This window comes from Taeniopygia guttata, chromosome 9, assembly GCF_048771995.1.
Source record: "Taeniopygia guttata chromosome 9, bTaeGut7.mat, whole genome shotgun sequence".
In the NCBI taxonomy this organism is placed as follows: Eukaryota; Metazoa; Chordata; class Aves; order Passeriformes; family Estrildidae; genus Taeniopygia; species Taeniopygia guttata.
Window position 1 is genome coordinate 1,531,261 of NC_133034.1, and position 17,775 is coordinate 1,549,035.

A 17,775-nucleotide genomic window follows, 5' to 3' on the forward strand; every position below is an offset into this window, starting at 1 on the left:
CCAGTGTATTTCAGTATCAAATGGTATGTAAAGTGAACCATTTTGTATTTTTCATTGTTCAATGTAATAGCTATCTTCTAGTGTAGTTTTTCTTCCTGTTTAGCCTAAATGAAGTTTCAATTTACTTTTTTTTTTTTTAATTAAAAAAAAACCCTCCAGGAAATAATGGCATTGGAAACAGCTACATGTCTGCCTCAGGGCATGGAAAAGCCAGGAATGACCGGGATGGCTCTGGCTGCAGGAGGGTCTTTAGGGGGGCTGGGGGGCTCAGTGACAGCCCAGCCCAGCATCTCCTCTGCTGCAATGTGTGCATCACACAGCATCTGGCGTGCCGCGATGGGCGGCAGTGACAATGGCAGGAATGTGGCCATCGGGAGTTATTTCCAGCCTCTATGTGCGGTTGTCTTTACAAGCCTCCTCCTGTTTTGTGTTCTGAAGAGCGGAGCCTGCCATGAATAGGGCAGACTTTGTCCCAGCTGCTCCGAGCAGGGCTGCAGGGGAGGGGAGGTGGCAGAGCCTTCTGTTCAGAGCTGATTTCTGGGCTCCCTTTTAGAGACAAATCCAAGTATAAATATTTTGATTACAGAATTGTGCTGAAATTTGTTAACTACCAAAGCCACGTGGCAATACTGAAGGATTCCCACGTCGTGTAAAGAGATAGGAAATTCTTCCATTGTCTTTTAGCATACAAAAAGATGGTTACTGAACTCTTTTCAATAAAGGCTTCTAAAGCTTTGGATGTAGACAGGCAGTGAATTTCATATTATTTTAGTAATAATTACTTTGCATTACATGAGCAGTGAATTTAAATGAGTTCAGCTATAAAGACCTGATTAGGAGCACACATATGAACAACGTTGTTTTATTAGTCCTGCCAGTCCCCTAAAATACCTGCCCTGTATGTGCTCCACCATTACGAGGGATCCCTGGCTTGGATTTTTATGTAAAATCTGTTTGCTTGGTTGGTTTGTTTTTGTTTTTGTTTTTTTGTCTGATAGTCTCTTAGCTAACAGGTGGGATAAAGGTGTCTGTATCTCAATCTGAGAAAACCATTTATAGTTCCTCATGGATTTCATGGCACAATGACCGAAATTGAGGCAGACTGCATGCTGTAAATGGTTTTACAGGTTTCACTTACTGACAGAATTAGTCTGATGAGGTGATATCTGGCTGCCTTTACCACCTCATTTAGTGTTCAGGGCCCTGTGAAGTTTATGGTGTTGTCCTTCACTCATTGCCCTGACAGGGTGGCTCTGTAGGTAGAGCCTTTTTGGGTGGATTGGACAGGATCAAAGGGCTCAAAGGCTCAGAAGCTGTGGAACAGAGCCCACGATGCCTTCTGAAGGGACAAACTGCAGCCTGGCAGGGAGTTGGGTACCTTGGGCACATAAATCCTGCAGGGCTGAAGGAGCTGCCAGTAAATGGGGGGAAAGTGCAGCACTGGCCTGAGAAGTGTCTGGAAATGGAGGTGGCATTTGTCACCTTGATCATTCATACAGTCCAGCTCGCTTATTTGAGCATTTCCAGAGAACACTTGTAAAAGTTCCAGATGTAAAATTTGCCTTTCAGTTGAGAGGAGAGAAATCTGTACCGTCTGTTCTGCAGAGTGCTCCCCGGAGTGTGGGTGCAAGACCTGCCCCAAATTCTGCAGATTTTATCAACACGCAGTGGTGACTTGAAGCTGGTAGTCAAAGTTCCCGTGAGTAAATGGCTGTAATTAACTGTATCCCCAGCCTTCCAAGCATTGTTTCTGTGCTGCTCAGGCTGTTGGATAAGGCTGGGGTTGAGCTGTGACACCTGGGCTATATATAGAAGGTGACAGCTTGCTGCTCTTGGAAACACTTGGGTTGTTGCACTCTGGTTTGTGACTTTCATGAAAGAATTGGAGGAAGAGGATAATAACACAGCTCCAAAGGGCACTGCCTCTTTGAAACTGCTTAACACCACCTTTGTAGAAAACAGTTTTATCAACAGCAAAACACAATTTTTCTTTCTTTGGATGAGATACAGGAGTTCCTTGTCAGAGAGAATTTGAGAAAGAAACAAAGATAAATCGCTTTTGAGGGTATTTGGACCTTTAGGAATAGTTTAATTGAAAGGAAGTGAAGAGTTGTTAAAAAACAAGCAGAAAAGAAAGACACGGGGCTAAATCTGTGTGTGTCTATAATCTGTGACCATAACCATTGAGAAAGCTGTTAAAACAGGGAAGGTTGGAATTGCCCTGTGTGTAGACAAAAAATAGAAAAAAAAACATTTGAGGAGGACAGAGAAAAGTGATGTTTAGAGCTTTTGGCAAAAGAAGCTAGAGCTGCAGAACCCAGCCCCACGAAGGGCTGTGTTCATCTGGGCTGTGTGCTGAGCTGCAGTCACACCAATACAGAGCTGAACTCTGGGGCAGCAGGAGTCACATCAAAACTGTGTCCAGGCACTTGAGAGTTTGAGTTCTTTGAAAACCAAACCCCAGATAAGTAAATGGGCTGCCTGAATCTCTTTGCAGCTTATTCAGAAAAATGTCTAAAACATCATTGTCCAAACAGTTCCTTTTGTTCCTGAAAACAAAATCAGTAAGTACAAAACATGTATAAAATGATACTCTTTTGTTCCAGGGGAAGGACAGGGGAAGTGGAGCCCTTCCTCTTTGGCAGGTGTGTGTTTGATTTGGTGCTGCTCATGGTTACAGGCACTGCAGAACCAAGCCCCGAGCACCAGGTGGGCTCTCCACCTTCTCCGGCCCCCATTTCCCTGCCCATTGCTAGATTCCAGCAGGAGATGCAGCAAGGCTGAAGGCTCGTGTGTTTCAGCATTAAAAAGGACAAATCTCCCTGTTAGCCTGTAGGATTCTGCTACATTTCTAGGGGGATGCTGTGTGAGCAGCAGTTGTGGTTTGGCTTCTCACCAACAAGAAATGAAGAGAGGGTGAAGACAGCACACTCAGTGGAGACTTTCTCACAGACTGGTGTGTTTTCCCAGCAGTGGTGGGACAAGCTGGGATCCACAGCTAAGCCCTCCCTGCCTGGGCAGCCAGGGCTGTGGCACGGGTTGTGATGCCCAGCAGTGTGCCCTGTGCTCAGTGCCTGCGGGGGCTGCACTGGGAAAGTGCCAGAGGCACTGCCAGAGCAAAGAATCCTCCTGTTTGTGTCCACAAGATCTCAAAGTGCCTGGCACGGCCTGCAGTGTGCTCAAGGAGGGAGGTGATACCTGAGAATTCAGGAATCTCTTTTTCCAGGGCAGACAGTAGGGATGCAGGCATTCTGTTTGGGAGGGGAAGGGGGAGAACAAAAGACCCACAAACAAAGCAGGGAATGCTTGAATAGATGTAACTTTTTTTCTTTCCTGATCTACTTGTTTTGCATGACATGGGTTATGTTTGTTTGCGTATTTCATTTTCCATCTGGCCCGTGTCATTTGCATCTATTAATTTTAAATGCATGTATGTGACTGAGTTAGAGTGGTCACTGCTGGGCTGGCCAAGGAGAGCCCTTCTCTGAACTGCTCAGTGTTGGGTGGGACTCAACAAACCTGTTTGGGTGACCAAAGGGAGCAGGGAGAATTTATGCATCTGTCATTCACCCATCAACACTTGCTCTTCATGTAAGACCACAGTGATTCATCCAGTACCTGAGCCTCATAATATCTGAATCATGGGAGACTTGAGAATGTAAAATTTGAGGAGGCTTTTTCAGCTGAATTTGCCAGTTAGGCAGTAACATTCCTGCCTTGAGAGACTCGTGACCAGTTGTCCCCTAATGCAATTCTGGAGCTAAATTCACACTGCCTGAATGCAGAATGTAGTGAGGAGTATCTGGCAGCTGACTCCATCCTGGGAAACTGAGAAGATTTTTCTTGTTTGAATGTACTTTCTTGAATTTGATCTATGATACAAATTGAAGTGCAAGAAAACATTGGCTTGATTCAACAGCAGTGGCTGGTGCAAGAGCCCTGATTTTAGAGAAGATTTGACAGTTCTGAGAGGTCAGCAAATGCTCTGGCCTTACAGTTTTGCTCTCCCTCATAGCCTAAGAGTTCTTTAGTCCCCTTCCCTTCTTCCTTTGGCCTTTGCCTCTCTGAGCTATGAAATGACTGATTGTAACAGCTGTAAATTGGTGTGTGACTGTATAAACCCACAAAAGACACATGGAAGTTGTTGGCAAATTCTGCTTTTGTCACCTTTCCCCCAAGAAACCCTGAGAGCCCCTAATTTCAAAATCATAATAATTCAGAGGGAGGGGGTTTAAATTTTCCATGTCAGGGATGCTCCTGCCTTCCTTAGCAGACACCTGGCTTTCCAAACCAAGGCAATAGCTCTTGATAGAACTAAACAAGAGCAAACTGCTCTTGGCTGTCATTATAACAACTAACACATCAGCATAATGTTTTTGTTGCATCTTTTAAAAAACACAAATAAATCCCAAGGTGTTAAAGCAAGCAGGTGCATATTGCTGCATGTCCTCCCTGGCAATGCAGCCAGTTCTTCTAGCAAAAAGCTGACAGGTAACCATTTGGTTGGTGTTTTTTGTTTGCTTTTCTTTTTAAAGGGGTTTGGGGAGTAGATTGTAATTTCAGCAATGGAGGAGTGGTGCTTGGGGAAGGAGCAGGGCTGGAGCTGAGTGCTGAGGCAGCACAGAGCAGCAGTAGGGATTCAGGGCTTTGTGCTGTGTTTGGCTCTGCCGCTGGAGCTCTGTGTGAGCAGTGATGCTCACGCTGCCTGCAGGGATGTCAGTCACTGCTCCTGCTCCCTGCTGCAAGTGCAGAGTGTCCCTCTGCCCACGGGCCAGCCTGGGCACTGGGTGCTTCCAGTGCAGCTGGGGGTGCCAGGCCCACTGATGCCTTAGGATTGTAGCTTTTCTGTTTTTCACATCCTGCACTGCATTAGTGCATAACTCCAAACTCCTTAACCTGTCAGATGCTGTTCTCCTGTTTTATTCAGATAAAACAATTCCTCTCTGGGCCTGAAACTCAAAGACACCTCATTGCCTCAGGCACCAAGAGATGTGAAAAACGATGAATTGGGGGGCAAACTTGAAGTAAATGACTTCATTAGCTGAAGCTGTAATTATAGCATTAGCCCCTGATAGGTGAATGGACCAAACTCACAATTGTCTGAAAAACTGGTGCCCGTTGTCCACCTTGGGTGCAGCCTCTGGGAGGCTTCTGACTGCCCAAGATGCTTTCCATAAATACCCACTTTATTCTCTTGGTCTTGTCCAGCCTCTGCTCTGGGCAGCCCCTCCAAGGCATCACCACCAGGTGTGATGTGGGACTGCCTGTGCCCTTTGAGTCTTAAAACCTTCTCTTTGAGACCAAGAACATTCAGGAGCTTTCCAAATTCTGTCACTTTATAGAAAGCTTGCTGGGAAACAAAGGACACCCTGGGCACTCTGCAGAGGTACCCTGAGGCTCCTGAGGAGTCTTGGGCTTCACTGAGTGCATGTGTTGGCTTAGGAAGAAACGCTGATTCAGCTGAGGGATTAGTGAGTGGGAGGCTTGCAGCTGCTTAGAGAGCAGCAGCTCCTCTTCTGGAGTAGAGATTTGCTCCAGAACCCCAGATTTTGGTAAAAAGCTGCGTGCTCCCTCTACCTGGACAAGGAGATTCAATTACTCTCATTTTCTGACCAATTAATCTTCTTCTGTGAATGAAGAGAGAGTCAGGACTGGGATTGTATGTGAAAGGTGTTCTCAGGCTCCCGGCCCTGGGCAGGCATCTGCTGAGGATGTGTTGAGCAGGAAAGGAATCTGAGCATGTTTTTTGGAAAGTGGAAGTGTGTAGGCAGATATTACCAGCGCTGGGGTCAGCCATGAGTAGTGAGGCCTCCAAGGCCGGTTGTAAGCACCAAGTGACATTGGCAGGCCCAAAGGAGGCAAATTTGCTCAGCCTGTGTGATTCAGGTCTTGGTGAGACGTGTGGGCTCTATGGACAACCTCTCCCCACTGGTGGAAGAGTTTGGTGGGGCTGATGTGTCTCCTCTGGGCCCCCCCCACCTCAATATGTGGAACGTTGCTTACAAAACTTGATTACAAAACCTGCTGCATGGTGACAGTGGAAGGGGTTTCATAGTGACTTTTCTCAGCACAGTCTGGAGCTGTTGAGCTTATTTTGGGGTAGGAAGAGTGGAAGTCTGAAGTTTTATTTGTGTGTGTGCCAGTCATGGATGGTACAAAGCCCAAAACACAGCCAGGCTTCCACAGGGGCCACGAGAAGCTGAAACCCACTCAGGAGCTCGTGGGTGGCACACAGGCTCTGGGGGATGCAGAAATGTCCCTTCTCTCTCACTGGACACAGGCACATTGTTTTAAGGGTGCTTTAAGCTGTGCCTCTCTGGTGATGGTTTTAAATTAGGCTGCTCTGCTTTGTACTTAAATGGTGCAGGAGCTTTGCAGAGTTCAGCTGAGGGTGACTGAGTCTGGGCAGTTCCTGAAGTGGCCTGTGAATGCATATTTGAACTTTCTCAGATACAAAGAAAACTGCTCTCCTTGCTTTCTACTAATATTTTAGCCAGAGACCAATGCAAAAACTATAAAACCACAAATTGAGTTAATTTTACACTTAAGAAATCCAAGGCCAGAAGGGATCAGTTAATATAATTACTTGTATGTTAAGTCGTTTTTGTTTGTAACCAAAGCAACTTGTATTTGCTTCTGGAAATATATTCTGTCTCACTTGACATTAAAAGAAAGGAAATTCATTACTTCTTCTGGTGTCTAATTTCAATCCTTTTCCTTCTCATTTCAGACAATCTGGACCTTCTATCTAGGTCTTGGCATTTAAGGCTCTACTATATTGGATTAAAAGACTTCTTGATTCCATTACTTCCTTAGCTGGTAAGTGAGCTATGTAGAACATCTATGTAATTCCACATAGGTGTATAACTAATCAAATCACCCTCACTCATCATCTTGTTTAACTAAATTAACTTAAGAGCTCATGCTCTGAGGTATATTTTCATGTCTGAATGTTTTACGAACCAGCTTGGATTTTTTTTAACCTCCTTAAAATGCAGTGCAATGAATTTCACTTGCTGAAAACTATAATGAAATGCTAATGTTGTGCAGGGAGCTAAAATCTCCTGGAAGGAGACTGTTTTTCCCTTTTGCTTTTCCTTTAGCTTAGCTCCTGCAGAAGCCTGAGAGGCCCAAAGTGGGCAATTTAGAGACTTGGGAACTTGCTAGAGGATGCATCTTGGAACCAGGCATCTCACACAGAAAGAAAATAAAATACCTCTTAGGAGGCAGAAAAAGGGTAGGCCTCTGGTTAAGACAGATGGATTAGTGTGTGAACCCCTGCTTTTTCCATATACTGCCTGCATGACCTTGGAACCATTGTGCTCCTCTGTGGAGCGAGATGATGTTCCCTCCTGTCCTGGATTGAAAGTGTGTATTCCATTTGCCATCTGTTAGAGGTTGGGCATTATCTGCTGTTCACTGGGCAGTTTTTTCTTTATCTCTCCCACAGCCAATCCTCCCTCCAGGAGATCTCTGCTGTCCATGGCCACTGAGTGTCCCTGCACGGCTGAGAAAATTCCATCATCCATGGGGAGAGGCTGTGCCCAGGGGAGGAGCCAAACATTCCTACCTGGATCCAATCTGACCTGGGAACAGCACAGCAGCCTTTGCCCCCTGCATTCCCAGAGGAGCAGCTTTCTTCCCACTGCATCCCCAGAGGAGCAGCTTTCTTCCCCACTGCATTCCCAGAGGAGCCCAGGCCCATCTCCCCCAGCCCTGGAGCTCCAGAGGAAAACTCCCCCCTTGTGCAGGATCCTGCTCCAGCAGAAGCACAGCTGGCACTGCAGGAGGGCTGAGCCACCCTGGGATGGGACTGCTGCCACCTCCCTGACCCACAGGGGCACAGGGCTGCTCTGACTCTGGCAGGTTTGTTTTGTATTACTGCACTGTTTTTTTTTTTTTTCCTCCCTAAAAAAAACCCTCTTATTCCTATTCCCATATTTTTGCCTGAGCGCCCCTTAATTTCAAAATTATAATAATTCAGAAGGATGGGATTTACATTTTCCATTCAGGGGAGGCTCCTGCCTTCCTTAGCAGACACCTCCAGTCCCATCCATACTGCCTTGTGTGCATCAGGCTCAAGCAAGGATGGCCCAGCCCAAGGCCTGGGCACACCTGACAGATGTGCTGCTTGGCCCAGCTGTTTTCACCTCCAGAGAAAGAGCAAGTGCCCTGGACAGAAGTTTGGGTGTGCTGCAGCAGGTGGACATGGGCTCTGTAAAACCTGTTTGTCTGCAGGGTGGGACTGGAGAGCTGCTGCTGTGAGAGTGTGCAGAGCTGTGCTTGGACATGGGGCCAACTGGGAAATCCTGAAACTGGGCTCCAGCAGCTGGAGCTGGCAAGAGTGGATGGCCCCTTGGGGATGTGGAGCTGTTATCCTGGAGAGTTTACCATAATGTGGCAAGGCTCTGCGTGCCAGGATTAACCAACACTCATTCCAGCACCTCTCATAGGAATAAATCCTCCTTTTTTTGGTGACATTTCGATACCATTCTGCTAACAGCAGCATCTTGGATGGTAAAAAATGTAAGCTGTGTTACAGACAGGAACCAACTGCCTGCTTAGCAGAGATTTCCTGCATGATGTCCGTGCACTCCCTGGACCTGCTGCTGAGGCCTGGGCTGGTTTTATTCTTCTACCCCTTTAATTGGAATAGAGACTGAAACATTTATTTGGAGAGGGAGACCACAGAGAGCTGCAGGATATTTGTTAGTGGGAGATGAAAGAAGATGCAAGTTGATTGGTGTGATTTAAAAGCTTGATCTTGCCTCCTGGCCAGGGGCTCTGATAAAAGACCTGGGACATGATGCCAAGAGGTTGGAAAGAGGTTTGAACTCCAAGTCCTCCCAGATGACCTGGTCTAACAAGGAGCATTTTTCCCTGTAACAGGTGTGAGTGACTGACATACAAAGAGAGGGGAAAAAAAGCCCTTCTTTCCATTATTCTCCACCTGAATATCAAACAAGAGGGGTCCAGTTAGTGTGCTGCCTCTCTCTCCTTTTACAAGGCAGTGCACTGTCAGATCAGATGCTCTGTTTGTATTACTTTGGAATGGAAAAGAGTAAAGGCAGTTTCTATAAAGAAAGACTTGAAAAGGCTTCCCTGGTTTTTCACCAGAGCTGTTGGAAACTTTCCTTCCCCACACTGCCCCTTCTCCAGTCCCACCCCCAAAATCCTCACCTCTTCCTGCCTTTGTCAGGCAAGTGTCAGATTTGACACATTTGCACTAAGGTACAGAAATGCAAATGGATGCATCCAGCAACACCTAAGCAGAGCATGTCAACTTTCTGTGAACCTAATTTGTGGATTAAAAAAAAAAGAAAGGCCATATTGCTACCACATTTCTAAAATGCTTTTGACACTACTGAAAAGCTCCTCATAGTACTGCTCTTACCTGGCTTTTTGGGCTTTTCAGCCAGTACAGCACCGGTAAGTGCTCAGGGAAAGGGCTGGAATGCCTCTGCTCCTCCCAAGCACTCCAGCTTTGGGAGAGCAGCTGTCCAGGTGCCTCCCAGCCCTGCTGCCTGTTCCTCCCGCAGCAGAGGGAAGGGGCTGTGCCCGGGAAGGCTCCCCTGGCTGTGGGAAGGGCAGCAGCACACGCAGGAATGGGGAAGGCAGCAGCTCCCTGCTTTGGCTCCCATCTCCAAGGCCAGTACAGGGAAGCTGAGCACAACATCTGCAGCGCTGCTGAGCAGGGGTGACTTTGCTTTGAGCTGCCCCCAACCCTGCTGAACCAAAGGTGGCACTTGTATGGTGACTCTGGGCTGTGTTTCTGCCACCAAAGTGTCAGGATGTGCACTTGCTGTCACAGGAGCATTACAGAGAGCCCTCACACGAGGCTCTTCCATCCCACGGAGATGAAGCCGAGCCCAGCTGCCTCTGGTGCTCCTGCAGCAGTGGAGAGGCTGCCTGGGGCCAGGACCAGCCCTGATGTCACTGCTGAAGCCACTGAGCTCAGGAGCAGGGCTGTGGCCTCAGGTCCTTCTCAGGGGCCTTTTCCAGCCACTGGACACGAGGGGCTCTGGCTGAGCAGGGACACACCACGCTGAGGGGCTGTGTGTGAACTGCCCTGGAGGGACAGGCAGCTCCGAGCTCAGAGAGAAGAGTGACATAGCAAGTGAAATGCGAGACCTGAGGGAAATTGATACAAATAAACCTGGACTTGGGCTAGAGAGGTGCAGCCTCAGTCCAAGCAGGTGTGTGTGTTAGTTCAGTGCAAGTGTCCCAGGTTTCATTTACACTTCAAACCCCAACCTCCCTCCCTAAAGCAGAAAGGTCACTGCAGAGGCTCTCACCTCCCCTGGCTCAGCTGGTTCTTGCCACTCGCCTACAGCTCAAAGGGAATTTAGCACAACAGGGATGAGAAGGACCAAGCATTCTGATGGACACCTTTGAACAGTAACACCCACCTCAGGTAAAGAAATTACAAAGGAAAGTCCTTGCCAGTGCTTCAATTTCTATTTTTGTTTTTCCATGGGGTTATTAACATAGGTACATGTCTAGTCCCTTGGTCACTGCTTCCTTTATTGCTTGCTCTATGTTTGAGAACTTCCATGTATTAAGACACTTTACAATCCCTTTTTTCCCCTCTTTACAATGACAGCTCTCTGAAAGGTATTGAATCACAGCAGAAATAACCTTCCACTTCCCCAAAGCAGGAATCAGGATAAGAATGCTGAGGGACCCCCTCCAAGCCCCCAGAAACATTACAGAACACTTTCCAAATCTACTGCACACTCCATTCAGTAGAGCCTTATTTCACTCTCCATCAACAAAAAAACCCAAAAAGCAAACCACGCTCCTGTGAAGTTCTGCCCCAGGACAGGATTTGCCTAGCACTTCTGAAGTTAGGGCTGTGCATGTGTGAGCAACGCCTTCAGAGGGCAGATCAAGTAGAACAGGCTTGAGCCTGGCATCCAGACCAACCAGCCCCAAACTCTGTGGCCTAGGACCAACCTCAGCCAGTCTGACCTTGCTCATTCAATAAACTTAAGTGTTAACTAGAATTAGACAAAAGAAATATCTGAATTCCAATAGTTAACAATGCTTAGTACAAGAATTAAGTGCTTAATTACCAGCATTGTTTCCATGATATACATATACTGGTGCTAAGAGCCAATAAGAGGAGCTGTATTTTTAATGTTTTTAAACTGGTTAGAAGAGCACGACATTACACAATATATGCCACGTTGTGAATTCAGGGTTTTTTTTATTAAAGATTAAAAATAAAAAAAAAAACAAAAACACTTGACACCCTAATATACATAAAGTCACAATAAATTCAAATGTGCTAAAAGCAAAATGTGCATAAAAACACTCATTTCTAAAAGGCACCCTGTCACCAACATCTTTTAAAATGTCTATTTCCACCAAGTTTCTAGTTTTCTCTCCCTTTGCTAAAGGTGAGACTTTAGGCTGCTATCAGGTACAGACACCTTTCAGGGGTCTGTGCTATCACTAGAATGCTTAAAACCGTGCATGCAGACTTAGCTCCAGCTTCTCCCAGAATTAACTATCATGATTTAAAATGCACAAGGGTTTTTGCTCAAAAGGTAGTGGCGTTTGGGCCGCTTCTAAGGGCCAAGAAGAAACAGAGTTATAAAATAACTGCTGCGTCTCCACCAGAGAGCTCTGCTACTACAAACCACTTCCCTCCTCCCCCCCCCATCCTCTCGTAAAAACAACCCCAAAAGTTACAAAATGCCACACACAGGGGATGAAATGTTAACGCGTTCCCGATTAGGCTGTCAGGGTGCGACAGCATCAGTGCTGAGTCCGCAGTGACAGCGCTGCCAGCCGCGCACACACTCACACGGACACTACACGGACACTCACACACACAGACACTCACACAGACCGGCACACACACGGACACTCACACAAACACTCACACCGAACACGCGGCCGTGCGGGCACGCTGCCCACCCCACAGGCAGGTCGGCGCTGACTCCTCTCCGCTGTTACCAGGGTCTCCACATGGATTTGGGCGAGCCGGGCGAGGGCAGGCCGCGCGTCTGGGACGCGTGCAGTCCGTCCGTGTCGGTGCGGCCCGGCCCGGCCCCCGCCTCGCCCGAGCGGGTCTGCGGGCCGGGGGCGGGCAGCGCCGGGCCCGGGCGGGCTGCGGCCGGCGGCACCGGCTCCCCGCCGGCGGGCCAGGGCCCGAGCGCCGGCTCCGCCGCAAGGTCCGTGAGCGAGTCCGGGCAGCCGCCCTCGCTGAGGGGCATGGACTCCAGCAGGTGGTTGAGCAGCTCGGCCGCCGTGGTGGCGTCGATGCCGGGGCAGCTGGAGACGAAGGTGTGCACCTCGTGCATGCACTGGATGTAGCCGGCGGCGAAGCGCTCGCTGGCCTCCAGGAGCCGCCGCCCGGCCCCGGCGCCGCGGGGCACAGCGAGGGGCGCGGGTGAGGCGCGGGCCGGGCCGGCCGCCCCCCGTCGCCCCCCGGGCCGGCACTCACCGCGGGCGCGGCGCTCCAGCGCGGCCCGCACCCGCCGCACCGTCCGCTCCAGCACCTCCGCGTTCTCCAGCTTCGCCTGAAACTGACCCGGGGCGCCGCGGCCGTCAGCGCGGCCCCGGACCCCGCCGGCCCCCGCCCCACCGCGCCGCCGCCTCACCTCGCTGTCGGCCAGCAGCAGCCGCAGCTCCCGCAGGCTCTCGTTGATGCGCGCCCGGCGCTTCTTCTCCACCAGCGGCTTCCTCGTCTGCGGGGACAACAGCGCCGTCAGCCCGCCCCCCGCCGCCCCTCTGGGCCCGGCCCCGCCCGCCGCTCACCCTCCGGTCGCCGCGGGGCCCCGCGCAGCCCTCGCCGTGTGGCGGGCGGTCCGTGCCCGGCGCCATGGCCGCTCCGCTCCCTGCGCGCCGCTCCCGCCCCGCGCCGCCGCTTTTATAGCCCGCGATTTGCATGTCAATGAGCCCATTGGCCGCGCCGCGCGGGCAGCGCCGAGCGTTGGCCGAACGGGCCAATGGCGGCCGCGCGCTTTGTCTGCGGCGGGGCGGGGCGGGGCGGGGCGGGCGGAGCGGCCCCGGCGCTGGGCCCGGCCCCGGAGCGGCTCCGCGGGCCGTGCCGAGCCGTGCCGAGCCGTGCCCTGCCGAGCCGTGCCCTGCCAAGCCGTGCCGTGCCGTGTCGAGCCGTGCCGGGCCGTGCCGGGCCGTGCCGTGCCCTGCCGAGCCGAGCCGGGCCGAGCCGGGCCGTGCCGTGCCCCTGCCGGCAGCGTGCGGCTCCGCGGGCCGGCTGGACCCCAGTGAAGCCCAAAGGCAGCGCCCGTTCCGGGCTCAGGGCCGCGGAATGCCCGTGTGTGCTCGTGGAACGGAGGGCACAGGGGGCCGGCTAGCTACCGGCGAGGCGTCAGCACCGACCTGGGCGTGCCAGAGTCGGTCTGAGCCGTGAGCGGGAAGCCGTGGGGCTAAGCAGGCACAGCTGGCCCCAGAGCCGGTCTTGTCCCGCCCGTGCCAGCGGATGGGGCGGATCTCGGGCCGGGGCGCGGTGCCGGCCCGGCAGGACGCGCTCCTTGCGGCCGTGGCTGTGCGGGGCTCCGCGGCTGCTCGGCGGTGCAGCGCATCCCCAGCCCCGGGGCTGCTCCCTGCCCGGTGGCCACGGGCAGTGGGCCCGGAGAGCTCGGTGCCGCCCCGGCTGAAAGAGCCGCGCAGCTTTGTGCGGTAACTTGACGCTGATGACAGTTGGCAGCTGCAGTTCCCCGGCAGACCGAGGCAAATAAAGGCATTAGGGCTCGTCCCCGAGGAGAGCGACAGGTGTTCGCTCCCGCTCCTTTGTTTCCCTGCTTTTATTCTCCTCGCTAATGCGTGTCATATTTTCGCCGCCCGAGGAAACGGGAGACGCGCTCCCCGCTCGCAGCGGCGCTGAGGGCGCGGAGCCGCCGCTCGCCTCCCTCCGTGTCCGGCGCAGCTCCCCTCCTGCTCCGGCTTCCTCCCGCTTTGTCTCGCCGCAGAAAGCCCTTTGCCTTTGGTGGTGCCGAAGCTTTCCTTGCGGAGAGGGCTGGGTGAGCTGGAGCCACGCCGGGATCGGTGCCGGGCGGGCCCAGCGGGTACCGGCACCTGCTCCGGGAAAGGCCCTTGCTGCCGGCAGTCCGCTGCTCCTTAACGCTGCTTTTCATTTCAAAGCGCCCTGTAAAGCTCCGTGCCTACGCTGTGCTAATCCACGTGTGACAGGAGAGCGCGGAGAGGTTCGGCACTGCCTGCCCAAAGCCATCACGGAATGCAGAAGGGTAACGCCAGGACGTGGGATATCCTGGCTGGAGACCTAAGCTTGGGCCACTCTTTATTTTGTATCACAGTGGACAGGAGGTGTTATTTTCAGAAAGGTGTTTCTGGTGTGTTTTGTCCTTTTATCTGAAAGCAGCAGTGCTTGGGTTTTGTCAGAGTCTGTTCAGGTGGTGACAAGTTTCCCTGCACCAGGCAGGAGCAGAGTGGGATGTACCAGGGGCTGGATGCCTAAATCTGTCCTTCTGCCTCTGATGCACTGAATTCTCTGCGTGACACAATGTGGCAAGCAGCTCATTCTTTTTGATTATATAACTAACGCTGGCTAAGCAGAAATACTGTTTGGACCAGGCCAAGTACAGAACATTCTTGTATTGAAGTAGAGACACCTGTGACCATTCTGTGCCTGGCTGATGCATACTTAGCCAGGCACCCCTAAGTGGCAGGGGAAAACCATGATTTGCATGTATGCAAACTGCAGCAAAGTAATGGGTGTCACAATTTTGAAGAACCGTCTTTGTTCTGAACCAAAACTAGGCACCTAAGGTCATCAGAGGTGTATAAAAACACACAAATACACACAAACATTTGGTAAATGTGCTGGAACACACAATGTATGTAATTGTTGGTAAAATATGAATTCCAAGTGTTTGTGAGCTTGTTTTCTCTTCAGAGAAAGCTCAGCTTTTCCTAGAATGGGAGTGGGGGGAAGTGGGTGGGCCTGGTTGCTGGTGGGGGTAAAAGCACACCAAACAAATATTCATGTATTCCCTGCTCAAACAGTGGGGTTAACACTGGTGTAAATCGTGTGCAGTCCCCAAACCTGCCAGGCCTCTTTACTGCAGGTGTTTGTACCAGCTGTGTTTCGCAGCTAACTTGGCTTTGAGGCACTGCTTTGTTAACTTAGAGAAGGGAAGGAGCTCCCGAGTTCACCCCAGTCGAGGTTCAGATGTGTCAGATGAAACTCTGGTGGCTGCTGAACAGCAGTGATCTCTCACAAGCCTCCATCTGAGTTTTTGAGCAGTGAGGAGCTGGAGGCACAAGGTGAGCACTTCTGGATGCACGAGGAGACTTCAGCAGCAAATCTTGGCTAAGAACGGCCAGAAAGAGTTGGCCATGGCTGTACCATCCTGTTTCTGCTCTGACTGGGCAGGTGCTGATGGCAAGGCATTGTACATGTTGCTGGCTCTTGTTCTGCAGCATGTCTTTTTGTATTTTCTCTGAAAAGCTGCAGGTCAAATGAGTTGACAAATGCTGGAGCTGTTTGTGCAGGACATTAAAAATGTATGTGCCATAAATATCAGGGCATCACTAGAGCTGCTATTCTGGAGGAGGAAGTCACTGCAGGCTATCTCCTCTAGCCCACAGGGACAATGGGACATTTTTGTGCTACTTTAAACAAGTTCCATCACATCAGGTGAAGTGAATCATGGTAATCTCATGCATTTTAATAGAAATGTCAACTGCTATCTAGTAAAAGAGAACATTGCTTAGATGCTTTGTCCAATACCTCGGTGTTTGTCCATGCGTGGTAGTTCCTGAAGATTTCACTAAACCCATCAACTCATCTGCATTTTATCCAGGTTAAGCCCATCCTGCTCTCTGCTGAGGGGATGTGTACAGGCACTGCTTCCTCCTGCATGAAGGGTGGGAGTTTAACCTTTGCTAGAGCAGGGAGCTCTGTCCTGCCAGAGACAGGCTCCTACACAAGCCATAAATGGCAGTTTAGCCAAGGAGCAGCATTGTTTTAGCAGAGATAATGGGCCTTGCTGCATGTGTTCTCCTGCAAGCCTGTGTGTAGAGTAGTATAACACACTACAAAACAGGCTTTAATTCTTTCTAGAAGATGCTTGAGCACTAACACAGCTGTGGTGACAGTGGCAAGGGCAATTGTGGGAGGCCATCCTGCAGCCTCAGCTATGTGCCATGTGTTTTGGAGACCCAGGTAAGTGCCAGATCCTCATATCTGACACGTCATGGCCTCACACACTTCTGTTTCAGTTGGCAGGTGCATTTGGAAGGTCTCTGGCTCCCAGAAGAGCATTCACAAAGACATAATGAAGCTCAAAGCATTTTTGAGTACTCTACAGGCAGCTGCCATGCATGCTCTTGGGCTGGAGTCAGGAGGTGACCCAGGCTCTGCGTGGATAATACAATCAGGGCACGGGATAAAGACATGATGAGCATGCGCAAGGTCCATTGGAAATGCTTGAGTAGTTTCTTTCATAAATGGTGTAACATCTGTTGTCACTGGAGGCACAAGTTCCTGTCAAAAAGACACGTCATCCTTATAAATATTAATGGTGCATATAAATGGTGGTGGGTGTGAACTGTGGATGTGAGGTTAATGGGTGAGCTGCTTCTTAGGCATCAGTTGGCTGCCATCAGACTTATTTCTGCACTGACAAATACAAACTGTTTAGCTGGCAGAGCAAGCAAAAAGCTTTCTTCCCCCTCCTCCTTTCCCTGGGGTCCAGTCACAAATGAAATGTGTACTGTAATTAGTCTCTTGCCTTGTCACTGATGAAGATTAGTCCTGCTTGCAGAGCCGAGGAGCAGAGGAGTGAGGCTGGAGCTGGAAGAGCTGAGGCTGTAGGTGATAAATGGAACAAATGAGGAAGGCTGTTGGGAGAAGGCTGCAGCATTCCCCATCAGCTGGATCCTAGCTGCCCTCAGTGCCATTGATTCCTCTGCTGTTAATAGCTGATGTTTAAGGGGAAAATAGGGTTGAATATCACCACTGAGCTGCTCTTGGACTCCAGTCTGTTTGTTACTGCAAATTGTGTTTGCTGCCTTGAGCATTGAGTTCCTGCTGCCCTTTTCAAAAACCATAAGGCTTTTCCTATCCTTATTTATTTATCAGCAGACTTGGCAGCAGTGCTAGTGTTCATCAGCTGGGGCACAGAGGAGCAGTTCATGCCAGCCAAAACACTAATGAGTAGCATTCAAAGGGTCTTATGTCCATTCACAGAGGAGCCCCTCGACTGTGTTTGTTCCTGTGGAAGCTGGGGGTCCCTTTTGCCCGAGAAGATGGGCCCAGCCTTCTGTCAAAGGTACTTTGACTTTTTGCCATTTCAGAGGTGGTGATTTCCAAATGGAAGCAATGGTGAGGGGCTGTGCTGAGCAAGCAGAGAGGAGAGCAGAGCCTCTCCCGATGGTGAGGGATGGATGGGTGCTGCGCACGGGGGCACTGCCCCAGCAAAACCCTCACTGCCATGTTGTTACCTTGCCACCCTGCTGGCCTCCTGCAAAGAGAAGCCTGAACTCAGAAAGCTTTGCAAACTGCTTCAGCTCCTGCCATTTAGCAGGTCTGTCCATTTAGCTGTGGTCTGTCCTCAGCGACTGTGGCAGGATCCTGTGCCCTTGAGGTTACAGAGAGCATCGCCTGGGCACATTATGTTTGGGGAAGGTATTTCAGGGGGGTGAGAATAATTGTCTGAAGCAAGTACAGAGGGTTTTTTCAGTTGGATAAAAAACTCCAGAGGCTGCCTGTGGTGCTTCAGGGAGCAGTAACATTGTGTTTCCAGGGAAGCCTCTTGTATTTGATGTCTCTAATATTTT

General features: G+C 50.6%; 1 protein-coding gene across 3 annotated transcripts; it reads right to left on the reverse strand.

The window, feature by feature from the left end:
• Positions 1 to 11,741: 11,741 nt before the first annotated feature.
• On the reverse strand, positions 11,742 to 12,981 carry LOC115496397 (transcription cofactor HES-6). 3 transcript variants are annotated; one of them, XM_030280469.4, is made up of 4 exons: positions 12,769 to 12,981; positions 12,612 to 12,698; positions 12,455 to 12,536; positions 11,742 to 12,282 (listed from the first exon to the last, which is right to left on the reverse strand). In XM_030280469.4, the coding sequence occupies exons 1-4, from the start codon at positions 12,898 to 12,900 to the stop codon at positions 11,888 to 11,890; spliced, it is 696 nt and encodes a 231-aa protein (XP_030136329.4). In that variant the 5' UTR covers positions 12,901 to 12,981; the 3' UTR covers positions 11,742 to 11,887. The 3 variants fall into 3 exon arrangements, with proteins under 3 accessions (XP_030136329.4, XP_072789761.1, XP_030136328.4); XM_072933660.1 differs by having other exon boundaries at positions 11,826 to 12,369; positions 12,454 to 12,536; XM_030280468.4 differs by having other exon boundaries at positions 11,826 to 12,536.
• Between the last annotated feature and the right edge of the window lie 4,794 nt (positions 12,982 to 17,775).

Coding starts and splice junctions, on each gene's coding strand:
- LOC115496397 (XM_030280468.4), bottom strand. CDS start 12,900: ATGCAAATCGCGGGCTATAAAAGCGGCGGCGCGGGGCGGGAGCGGCGC. Junction 12,699..12,768: donor GGCCCCGCGGCGACCGGAGG/GTGAGCGGCGGG, acceptor TTGTCCCCGCAG/ACGAGGAAGCCGCTGGTGGA. Junction 12,537..12,611: donor TGCTGCTGGCCGACAGCGAG/GTGAGGCGGCGG, acceptor GCCCCGGGTCAG/TTTCAGGCGAAGCTGGAGAA.